Source organism: Oncorhynchus mykiss, chromosome 13 (genome assembly GCF_057628025.1).
Source record: "Oncorhynchus mykiss isolate SJ-2025 chromosome 13, ASM5762802v1, whole genome shotgun sequence".
NCBI lineage: Eukaryota > Metazoa > Chordata > Actinopteri > Salmoniformes > Salmonidae > Oncorhynchus > Oncorhynchus mykiss.
The window spans coordinates 61,737,648-61,749,772 of NC_143034.1; the positions used below are offsets into that span (position 1 = coordinate 61,737,648).

General features: G+C 41.3%; 1 protein-coding gene across 1 annotated transcript; it reads left to right on the top strand.

The window, feature by feature from the left end:
• The first annotated feature begins 2,579 nt into the window (after positions 1 to 2,579).
• leg (Beta-galactoside-binding lectin) lies at positions 2,580 to 7,517 on the top strand. Its single transcript, NM_001160662.2, is given in 4 exon segments — positions 2,580 to 2,638; positions 6,307 to 6,386; positions 6,645 to 6,816; positions 6,999 to 7,517. Coding segments are annotated over 4 exon segments (405 nt in total). The 5' UTR covers positions 2,580 to 2,632; the 3' UTR covers positions 7,146 to 7,517.
• Positions 7,518 to 12,125: the final 4,608 nt, after the last annotated feature.

Consider the following 12,125-nt stretch of genomic DNA (forward strand, 5'->3'; position numbering starts at 1 on the left):
TATAACTATTGTGTGTGTTTATGTATTTCCGTGATTGATTAGTTAGTTAGTAAATAAGTAATTAAACCAATTTGTATATCGCTGATTCATGATTTCAGATGCTAGGGTTTGTGCAGATATCCAAGAGTTTGCGGCATTCAGGAATGAGACTGATGAGGTAATAATACATTAATAGAAGACTGTAATTGATAAGATAATAAAATATCTGTAGAGTTATATTTGGGAAATTGCAACTCTATAAACAACATTTTCCCGTGGTGCCCTGACTTCCTAGTTCATTACTTGATTTGATAATATAACAGTCTTCACATTTAACGATAGCAAACGTTACGACAGTGGCGAAAACCAGTTTGCAAGTGTTCTGTTTCATTCTGTTGAGACATTTTCTTTGGCCAATTTAAGTTCTAACTGTAATTCTGTGTTTGTGGCAACATAATAGCGTACTCATATTTCCCTATAAACAATGGCCTGACTTAGTTTTGATATTACCTTAATAAGTTTAGAATAATTTCTGAAGGTTTGGTGTGGTGTGGCTATAATGAAGCTTTAGCTACTACAGGCCTATGATATGAAGGCAGTGAGCAACTGTCTCTGACATTTGAACTTGAGGTCAGGAAGACGTTTAAGGCCTACCAGAGTTACTCCGATAATCTAACAATATAATGCTTATCTTTATACAAAATATTCTGATCGAAAATGAACGAAGTAGCCTCCTTCTCCTTCTATTAGACGCAGTAGCTGTCTGACATGAAGAAATGCATGTTGGTGTTGCAGCATGCCGCTGGCATCTCTCTCTCTCTCTATCTCTCGGGGCGAGTCCTAAGATTCTCTTCCTTTATATATATTTTATGTTATTATTTTTTTGTAATATCATACAGTAGACTAAGCCTATAGGCCTATGCATGCAATGCCCTGATGTATTTAGTGGTCGCAACTCTGACAGCTGAACCATGAGATGGACAATTATTGTTTTAAGAAAGTACAAAATAAAACAAAAAATAGGCTATAAAACCCTGGCACATACCCTGGCAAATATGTTCTGTAAGGCAGGCCGACACTGGAATAAGTTGCTGAATGATACTATGAGGGCTTTGCAAAGGGGATTTGTTGCATTATTTGTGTGACAAAAACAAAATTCCCGGATTTTTTACCTATTCCCATGATTTTAAAATAAAGGTTCTGTTCTGGAACAGTATAGATCACGTTAGTTTGCGGTTCTGATTCTGTTCCTCAAAAAAAAAAATGGGTTATCGGTTCTGTTCCCTGAACTGGTTCCAACCGCTGGTTTGTACTGAACATCACGTTTCCCCAAAACGTTCTTGTAAGTTCTTGAACAGACTTTGAGGTATGTTTGCTCCCGTTTGGTGGGTGTGGCGAATTGTGGCTTGAAACTTGACAGCGTTCCCCAACCCCCAACCCAACCCCTCCCCATTTTTCAACTGGTCGTTCAGTACAGCACCGTTTCCGTTCAATTGAACATGCCAGAACGTAAAAACGTACTGAACACAGCCCATATTTTCTGATAACTGTGGACTCACGGTGACATTGTCAAAATTATATATATGATCATTGTGTGTTGAGTAGGGAATATGATTATTATTTGATAAAAATTTTATTACGTGTGTTCTGGGTTGATTATTTGTGTGTGCCCGCGTGCATGAGGTCAGTGTGTATGCAAGAGAGAGAGTCTTGTTGATTATTTATATGAGTGATGTGTAAACAGAGCCCATTGCTGAGATACGGCCTAATTAATCAGTCTAGTGCTCAGTCCACCTATATTCACATAAACAAACCAATGGTCCCACCTCTCTCTCCCTGCGTCCTACACACACGCCAGAGCATTCTCACACACACCTCACAGATGCCCCACCACCGCTGGCCAAAGTCACAGATAGACCACTTTACCCCCAACAAGCTAGTCCAGGAAATGTACTCTGTGTTGGGGAAATATCATGCCACCTTTTGACTAATAATAAGCATTTCTGCTTTATTGCTGATCTTAAAATGTGGTCCTGGGAAAGAGAGGCAGAGGCAGTCATAAGAGTCTGTTTCTTCTTTGATGGGGGCCTGCTTCCAAAATGCAATACTGTAAGACGATGTCAGCTTGTGACTACACTTTTTTCTTCCATATCGTCCTACATAAAACTTGATCAATGATTTAAAACCAATTTCCAACTAAAAGCTACAATTTAATTTCCCCTAGTCAAAAGCTACAAAAGTTTGTCTGGCACCAAATATTTTGCTGTCTCCCAGGCAACAAGAAAGTGATCTCTACTTGTGTCTCTGGTCTTGTGGTCATCTACATCCTTTCCTCTGACTCACCCAAATATATTGTTATTATAAATAGATCATAAATAAACGTTCATTAATTATCTTCTCACTCTCAATCACCTTCAACTATGGACGTTTTATTTTCGTCCTCTCTTGCGTGCTAAATAGTTTATATCGCTTTTTAAAACTTATCTGTGATTGGTCCGTTTTTTGAGCGCCTATACTCCTATTGGTTTATCATAGCGTCACTCACATTTGGCTAGTGCACTTGACCATATAAGCTCGCCTGCTTGGTTCTACTGCAGTCTGAAGCCAGCTAAGCATTCTTCAGCTGTGAACATTTGCGGTTTGTGCTGTCAAGATGAGTGTAAGTACAACGTTTTATTTTACTGGTTTACAATGTCTGATATGTTAGTTCATTTGATTGTTATCTGAAAAGTAGCCTACATGCAGTGCAAGTTCATAACGGTTCATGTTGGCGCTTTAAAACAGCTGTTGGGAAAATAATTATCCGAATTTAATAGCCTATGTTCTGTAGCCCAATGTAATAGAGCAATGTCCTCTCTAACAATGCCCTTTTATAGTCAACCTTATTGTCGATGCGTCTAAGAAGACTAATCAGACTTCTGGCACGGTAGATGGTAGACTGTCTTGTTCAGGCTAGGTTTTATGACATAGCACTTTTTTTTTCTGCAGTGACTACAGATGAGAAGGGTGTCTCATTGCAATATAATTTGTAGTTCTATCGTTTGCAAAAGTTAATTTTATTCTCTCAATTAATGATTTAAACGTATTGAAACTACTACTTATAACAGAGGTTGTGGACATAGGGCCTGGTGGGGCAGGCATGTAGAAGACAGACAGCAGTGATATGTTTGTTTTGGGGATTAATAAGATCCATGTGTCTTCTCAATAGTTCCTTATACTCTTAATACCTTCCATGTGATCTTTAGATATGATGATCTAATCAGTATGTACTAGTAGGGTTTGAATGGGTTGAACTATGGGGGTGCTTGGTACACCCTTAACAAATCAGGGAACCCATAAGCATAAGTATAGGCTATCAATGTCTGCACCCCCAGCAGTGTTGATAAGATCGACTTTGGTCCGGACCACTATTTTTAGGGTGTTTAATCTGAACCCATATGTATTTAGTTGTGTGGGTACAGTACAGTTGGCTGGGTGGGAGTTATATGGGTACAGTAGGCAGTGTGGGATAGACTGCCTCTGATCAGAGTACGATCATGAACAGCATCACTGTGGGTTCAACCTGGGCCACACCCTACTGTTCCTGGACATTACAATCCACATTTAGTCAATAATATTACTTACTCCCTCACTTTTAACAGGAACTCAATGTGCAGCATAGTGTCTTGGGCGTGACTAACAATGACTCTCCTTGGTCTTGTAATGCAGTTAACTGTGTGTGTGTGTGTGTGAACACTCTCTGAGGTCTCTGGCTGTGTATAAAAGTAAAGGCTTTGTTTCACCGTGGCTGTTTTGTGGTTACCATGGTAATCATAGATGTGTTGAGAGCAACAGGGTTAATTATATTCAGATCTAAATGAATTCAAGTTATCGTAAACAGAAGTCAGAATAGATCGAGTAGCAGAGTGATGTTATATCCAGTGAGCCAGTATGATCTTCCCCAAGCGGAGCTATAGGATATACCTACAGTAAACGTCAGGTTAACAAGGGTTAGATTGGCTGTCATGTCCTGAGCTCAGTTGGTAGAGCATTGTGCTTGCAACTCCAATGTTGTTGGTTCGATTCCCACAGGGCACCAGTGTGAAAAATGTGTGCAGTTGCTCTGGATAAGAGCGTCTGCTATTTAATGACTATAATGTAAATGTCAGTCAGGTAAGCTGCTTGATAGTAAGTAACGTATACAGCCAGGAGTTATCATGTGGATTTCCAAACTATGTATATCCATTCTACCCATTCTATTTCTGCATTGCCTGCAGCTGCAGCCCCAGCTGTCCTGTGTCTCTCAAACAGTGTGGAGAGGTATGTCTCACACTGGGATGGGAACTGCAGTCTGAAGTAGCACTGGGCTGCATGTAGCCAAGTCCAGCTAGCGCCATAGATTTTGCACACAGTTTACATTAGAGGGAGGACTAACACGGAAAGAATGCAACACTTCACTATCGCCCCCTCTCTCTTTCCTCCCCTCTCTCCCACTCTCTCTCTCTGAACTTTATACCACTTTCCCTATTTCTCATTTTTGTAACTTTTCTTTCTCTGTCGGTCTCTTCCACCCTCTACCCCTCCCTTTCTGCTCCTCTCCCCTCTACTTTCTCTCTCCTCTCTTTATTTCTCTCTCCTCTCTTTATTTCTCTCTCCTCTCTATTTCTCTCTCCTCTACATCCTCTCTCTCTCCTCTACATCCTCTCTCTCTTTATTTCTCTCTACATTCTCTCTCTTATTTCTCTCATTTCTCTCTCCTCTACATTCTCTCGCTATTTATTTCTCTCGCCTCTACATTCTCTCTCTCTCCTCTACATTCTCTCTCATCTACATCCTCTCTCTCTCTCATTTCTCTCTCCTCTTTATTTCTCTCTCCTCTCTTTATTTCTCTCTCCTCTACATCCTCTCTTTATTTCTCTCTCCTCTACATTCTCTCGCTCTTTATTTCTCTCTCCTCTACATTCTCTCTCTCTCGTATTTCTCTCTCCTCTACATTCTCTCTCTCTCTCGTATTTCTCTCTCTCATTTCTCTCTCCTCTACATTCTCTCTCTCTCATTTCTCTCTCCTCTACATTCTCTCTCTTTCTCTCTTGTCAGAATGTAGTCTTCTAGTCTGTGCCACACTAATAGAGCTCTAATGTTATATTATCCTGTTGTATTTCTGGATTGGATGTCAATGGGTTTGTGTCTGGCTCTGGACTGTTAAAGGCCTAATACTGTGTCCTACTATGTCTTGTAAGCAGTGATTTGGCACTTACTGTACGTTCAAAGTTACACGGAAAGCATTAAGTACACACTCCTATCCCCCAGTGACTTACAAGAAGTGCATTCAAGTAAGAAAGCTAAAACACATGTTCAGGGGTAAGGTGTGACAGTTGTTCTTGTCCAATGCCCACTGTTATGATGACAGAAACAAAACCGAAGTACAAATGTTGATGTCATTTCCCTTTGAGGTTCCTGTTTGATTAGCTGCTGTTGTCCAGGGTTATACAGTATCTTATCGACCTGGTCTCTAGCTCAACTGGTTAACTATGTCTTCTGTCAGAGAAGGAACAGGGAGTTGCCAAGTGACAGAAATGGGTAACATTTACTACACACCACAGCCAATAGATGTCATATGGAAAGAAGGGCAACAATAAGAGGTCTATATGCAGCTCATTAAGAGGACTGTATATGTGCAGACAAACATCATCTAAACACCATTTCCCCTGACACATGTAAAGATCACTCAGTACTTTGATTCTGTGCCGTGCCCAACCTCCATTGGTCCCATGTTGGCTGCCCACCATAATATGGACCCTGCGGAAAATGTGACTTCACTTAAGCCTTACTGAGTGTAACCCAGCCTTCCTTCCCCCATCATTTATGGACAGATTTAGCCTCCCCCTCCAAATTCCAAATCACTGCATGGAAAATGGGAAAGCTGTCCAGGACTGGGATTTATAAAAAATCGTTGGGCCGTTCCATAGATGGAAAAGCTTTAATTAGAGACAGATGTTGTATTTGTTAGACTGACGGGTCTAGGATAAAAGTACAGGAAAGAGTTTAGCAAAGTGTAGCCATACTCTATAGCTCTCTACACCAGAGCCACGTCCATCTACATTATAGCCACTGAACACACACTGGTTGAATCAGCGTTGTTCCACATCATTTTAATATGGATTATACATTGAATTGACATCTGGGTACTTACTATAACAATGCTTTGATAGAACCATCTTTGTTTCAGAAGTTATAGGCCATAACTTATGGCCAATTACGTATTAACTATCAGCTAATTGCACCTTTAATGTTTTTCAATTGATGTATTTCTCTCTCTCGGTCTCTCCCTTCTCTCTCTCCCTACAGGGTGTTGTGGTAAAGAACATGTCCTTCAAGGTGGGCCAGACCCTGACCATCACAGGGATCCCCAACTCTGAGGCAACACAGTGAGTAGCTAACCACCATTCAGACACAATTCATTGTCACTCCACTTCTCAGTCAGCAGCCTAGAGACCTCCTAGAGAAACTAGTCACTGTTTCACGAGAATGATCCGTTCATATTCACAACATATATTATCAAACTACAATGAAAGTAGATAAGATAAGCTGTTTGTGTAATTATCAATCCATACCCTCTTGTCCTGTAGGTTAAAGGATGTTCCTTATCCCTTCTGTCTGTTTGCTCTCCTCTTCCTTTCCTGTAGTTTTGTCATCAACGTGGGCAACAGCGAGGATGACCTCGCCTTGCACATGAACCCTCGCTTCGACGCCCACGGAGACACCCGGGCCGTGGTGTGTAATTCCTACCATGGAGGCAAGTGGTGTGAGGAGCACAGAGAGGGAGGATTCCCCTTCAACCAGGGAGAGAAGTTTAAGGTGAGAAATTACATTGTGTGTGTTTCCAATTTAACCCATGCTGATGTGAATGTCCTCCTCTCTTCCCATATGTATAAGGGAGTTCTACTGGGGACCTCTGGTGGCAATAACTTGCAATCACTGCATCCTAAATACCTAAGCACCTCTTTGGATAAAAATGTGTAATTACTTCTCTGTCTCAGATAAATATCACCTTCACCAAGGAGCAGTTCCTAGTTTCTTTTCCTGACGGCTCTGAGATCCACTTCCCCAATCGCCAAGGAGACGAGAAGTATAAATACATGCACTTCGATGGCGACGTCAGGATCCAGGGCGTCGAGATCAAGTAGACCAGTCGGAGTGGAGAAGAATCCTCCTCAATTGGATCTTTAGCTTTCTTGTCTGGCTACTCATTGGCTTTCCAGAGGTCCACACACAACAAGCCTTATTCTCTGTTTTTTTACTCACTCACCATAGTTTTAAGTTAGTTTTAATGCTGCCATTCCTAACCAATGGATGGAGCCACTAACAGTGAAACCTGCAAGTAAAATAGACATTTTACAATAGCAGCACATTACAAGCTTGGAAGTGTTGAAATGGTTTTATTGAAGATAAATGTGTCTTTCATTAATGTGGAACAATCATTCCAGATCATTCCAGAAGTGGGTTAAGAAAAGTGCAAAGTATTTGTTCATTAAAATGATCTTTTTATGAACTATTTCAGATTGTTTCTTCCTTTTTGAAAATGTGATTTTTAATCAGCAGGTTCTCTTTTTGTACATGTCTGTGTAGCTATCAATGTTAGAGATCGTTTCTGCATAATAGCACTTTGGATAGGCTAGTATTCTTCAGTGACTTTATTACATGCATTACAAGATGTCAGGCTACAGATTCATTCATGCAGCCTAATTACTAATGAATTAAATCAGCGATGCAACTCCTGTGCAGTTACAGTTGAAGTGGGAAGTTTACATACACCTGAGCCAAATACATTTAGTTAACTCAGTTTTTCACAATTCCAGAAAAAAAACCCTGTCTTAGGTCAGTTAGAATCACCACTTTATTTTAAGAATGTGAAATGTCAGGGAATTTTCTCCTGCAGGAGGGACTGGTGCATTTCACAAAATAGATGGCATCATGAGGTAGGACAATTATGTGGATATATTGAAGCAACATCAAGACATCAGTCAGGAAGTTAAAGCTTGGTCGCAAATGGGTCTTCAAAATGGACAATGACCCCAAGCATACTTCCAAAGTTGTGGCAAAATGGCTTAAGGACAACAAAGTCAATGTATTGGAGTGGCCATCACCTCAATCCCATAGAATATTTGCTGGCAGAACTGAAAGTGTGTGCGAGCAAGGAGGCCTACAAACCTGACTCAGTTACACCAGCTCTGTCAGGAGAAATGGGCCAAAATTCACCCAACTTATTGTGGGAAGATTGTGGAAGACTACCTGAAACGTTTGACCCAAGTTAAACATTTTAAAGGCAATGCTACCAAATACTAATTGAGTGTACGTAAACTTCTGACCCACTGGGAATGTGATGAAAGAAATAAAAGCTGAAATAACTCCTTCTCTCTACTATTATTCTGACGTTTCACATTCTTCAAATAAAGTGGTGATCCTAACTGACCTAAGACAGGGAATGTTTACAAGGATTAAATGTCAGGAATTGTGAAAAACAGTTTACATGTATTTGTCTAAGGCATATGCAAATGTCAAACTGTAGATACTTTTGTACCTGTTCCCTCCATTATCGTCACAAGATCCGTTGCCGTTTTCTGGGATTGATTTGCACTTTTTGCACCAAAGTTTGTTCATCTCTAGGAGACATAACGCATCTCCTTCCTGAGCGGTGTGACGGCTGTGTGGTCCCATGGTGTTTATACTTGCGTACTGTTGTTTGTAAAGATGAACGTGGTACCTTGAGGTGTTTGGAAAGTGCTCCCAGACTTGTGGAGGTCTACAATTATTTTTCTGAGGACTGATTTCTTTTGATTTTCCCATAATGTCAAGCAAAGAGGCACTGAGTTTGAAGGTAGGCCTTGAAATACATCCACAGGTACACCTCCAATGACTCAAATTATGTCAATTAGCCTATCAGAAGCTTCTAAAGCCAAGACATTTCTGGAATTTTCCAAGCTGTTTAAAGGCACAGTCAACTTATGGAAATGTAAACTTCTGACCCACGGAATTGTGATACAGTAAATTATAAGTGAAATAATCTGTCTGTAAACAATTGTTGGAAATATTACATGTGTCATGCACAAAGTAGATGTCCTAACCAACTTGCCAAAACTATAGTTTGTTTAACAAGAAATTTGTGGAGTGGTTGAAAAACGAGTTTTAATGACTCCAACCTAAGTGTATGCAAACTTCCGACTTCAACTGTATATAGTCATTTGTAACTAATTGTCAAACCCATCCTTGTCCTCAATACACATTTACTGGTTAAACAGCCAGCTGTATGTGATTATGATACTGAGAATAACCATGTTTTAGCATTGCAGCATTACCTTTCTATGCTAGTTAATTAAACCACATGGTAGATGAATTATCAACCTCTTCAGCCTATGACGATGAGCTCATGCCTAGCTTAAGAGGTGTTGAGTCATGTCACATTTAATGCATGTATGTAAATACATACAAGATATGTGAAAGAAATCCACTGCAAATTGCACTGTTCAATAGAAAAATGTACATTAATCAAATGAGTTCACCTGTATTTGATTGGTCGAGCAGTGGTGAGTGAATTGGCTCATGATCCAATCACAGTTCGTGTCAATAAAGTTGGAAAATCGCAACACTTAGAGTGAAAACACTGCCTGTACCAAGCATTGTGTTTGACCTGCAGTTTGGAAAGATTTCTACTGAAATGCCTAGCAAATAAAAGCTTTAGTAACAAGACATTCATCCTTCCGTTCTTAGAGTGCCTGGATGAGAAAAGGAAGCCCAAGGATCAATGTTGCTTTTTGCTTTACTAAGTGGTGGCCATTATCCCCTTAGTTTTTCTGCCAGTCCATAGACTACCCTTTTCCAAAGAGCCCTGTACCCCATGGCCTATTGGCCTTATGGTTTTAACCCATTTGACTGCACCAGCACATAGTTTTTCCCTAAAGACTCACTTCGGTTTTAGGCACAAGATATAGCCAGTATACAGGTATATACACACTTTTCAACACATATGGCTAACATAGGAACTACAATGGGGCATCAGGAACATTGTTTTTTTGTCTTACAGTGCATTTCCACAAAATGATGAATCGGATAGTCACCCTTATTTTTGTTTAACCCTTGTGTGGTGTTCTGTTCTGTGGAACCCATTTTCAATATTTATTAAAAGAAAAACTATACAATTCATTATTTTTTCAACCTGAGACTCATTGGCCTTGGCTCATTTTCCGTGAAGAACATGTAAAATAACACCTTTTCATTGAGTGCACACTGTTCACCCCCCTACACATTATTATTACATATGTGGTGTTCGGGTCCACCTGCACAATGTTACTACAATAAATTATTGCGATACATTGTATAAAAAAATATAAAAAATTCCCACACTCTACCCCAGCCAGGGGCAAATTGGGGGAAGGACACAACAAATAAACAGCTGTGCATGTGTCCTGAGCACAATCAATCAGTATGGCAAAAAATTATCTCTGCTTAGAGGGTCTTAGAAATGCTTTTTTGCAGAGAGAGAAGCTAGTGTGGAAGGAGCGATATGAAGATCATGTCTCTGTCAATTCGGAATCTGACAGCGAGTTGGAAAAAGAGGATGAGATTGACCCTCAGCCAGGATCAGCCCGTCAACAGCCAACCCCAGGATAAGCCCGTCAACAGCCAACCCCAGGATCAGCCCATCAACAACCAACCCCAGGATCAGCCCGTCAACAGCCAACCCCAGGATCAGCCCGTCAACAACCAACCCCAGGATCAGCCCGTCAACAGCCAACCCCAGGATCAGCCCGTCAACAGCCAACCCCAGGATCAGCCCGTCAACAGCCAACCCCAGGATCAGCCCGTCAACAACCAACCCCAGGATCAGCCCGTCAACAACCAACCCCAGGATCAGCCCGTCAACAGCCAACCCCAGGATCAGCCCGTCAACAACCAACCCCAGGATCAGCCCGTCAGCAGCCAACCCCAGGACCAGCCCGTCAGCAGCCAACCCCAGGACCAGCCCGTCAGCAGCCAACCCCTATTGGATGCAGAAACTGGCAGAGAACTTTTCAGTACAACAATGTCTCTGGAAAACTTCCACATTATTTCCAGGATTATCTGCTTTGATAACTGAGACACCAAACCAGCTTTGCGGCAGAGAGACAAGCTAGCTGCAATCAGGTCAGTGCAGAGAGACAAACTAGCTACAATCAGGTCAGTACAGAGAGACAAGCTAGCTGCAATCAGGTCAGTGCAGAGAGACAAGCTAGCTGCAATCAGGTCAGTGCAGAGAGACAAGCTAGCTGCAATCAGGTCAGTGCAGAGAGACAAGCTAGCTACAATCAGGTCAGTACAGAGAGACAAGCTAGCTGCAATCAGGTCAGTGCAGAGAGACAAGCTAGCTGCAATCAGGTCAGTGCAGAGAGACAAGCTAGCTGCAATCAGGTCAGTGCAGAGAGACAAGCTAGCTGCTATCAGGTCAGTGCAGAAAGACAAGCTAGCTGCTATCAGGTCAGTGCAGAGAGACAAGCTAGCTGCTATCAGGTCAGTGCAGAAAGACAAGCTAGCTGCAATCAGGTCAGTGCAGAGAGACAAGCTAGCTGCAATCAGGTCAGTGCAGAGAGACAAACTAGCTGCAATCAGGTCAGTGCAGAGAGACAAGCTAGCTGCTATCAGGTCAGTACAGAAAGACAAGCTAGCTGGTATCAGGTCAGTGCAGAGAGACAAGCTAGCTGCAATCAGGTCAGTGTAGGACAAGTGGGTGACCCACCTTCCCCTGTTTTACAACCCTGGGCCCACCGTTACTGTTGATGAGCAGCTTATGCCATTTAGGGGCCGCTGCCTCTTCAGGCAGTACATACCGTCTAAAGCCACACCATATGGAATCAAGATCTGGGCTGCCTGTGATGCTGCTTCATCATATGCATGGAAAAATATGTTTTTTTCATGGTACGTATTGCTTTTTTGTTATTACACTTACTGATAATTTAAAAATAATATTTCAATTCTCCACCCATTTCATTTTATGGATAAAGAATCTTCCATGAAAGATAAACAAATTAACAATGAAAGATAAATCAGGGTCAATATCGTTTGGATCAAAATAAAACATAATATCAGAGTCTCAGAGTCTTAACATTAATAGTTGTTTATTTTCAAATAAAATC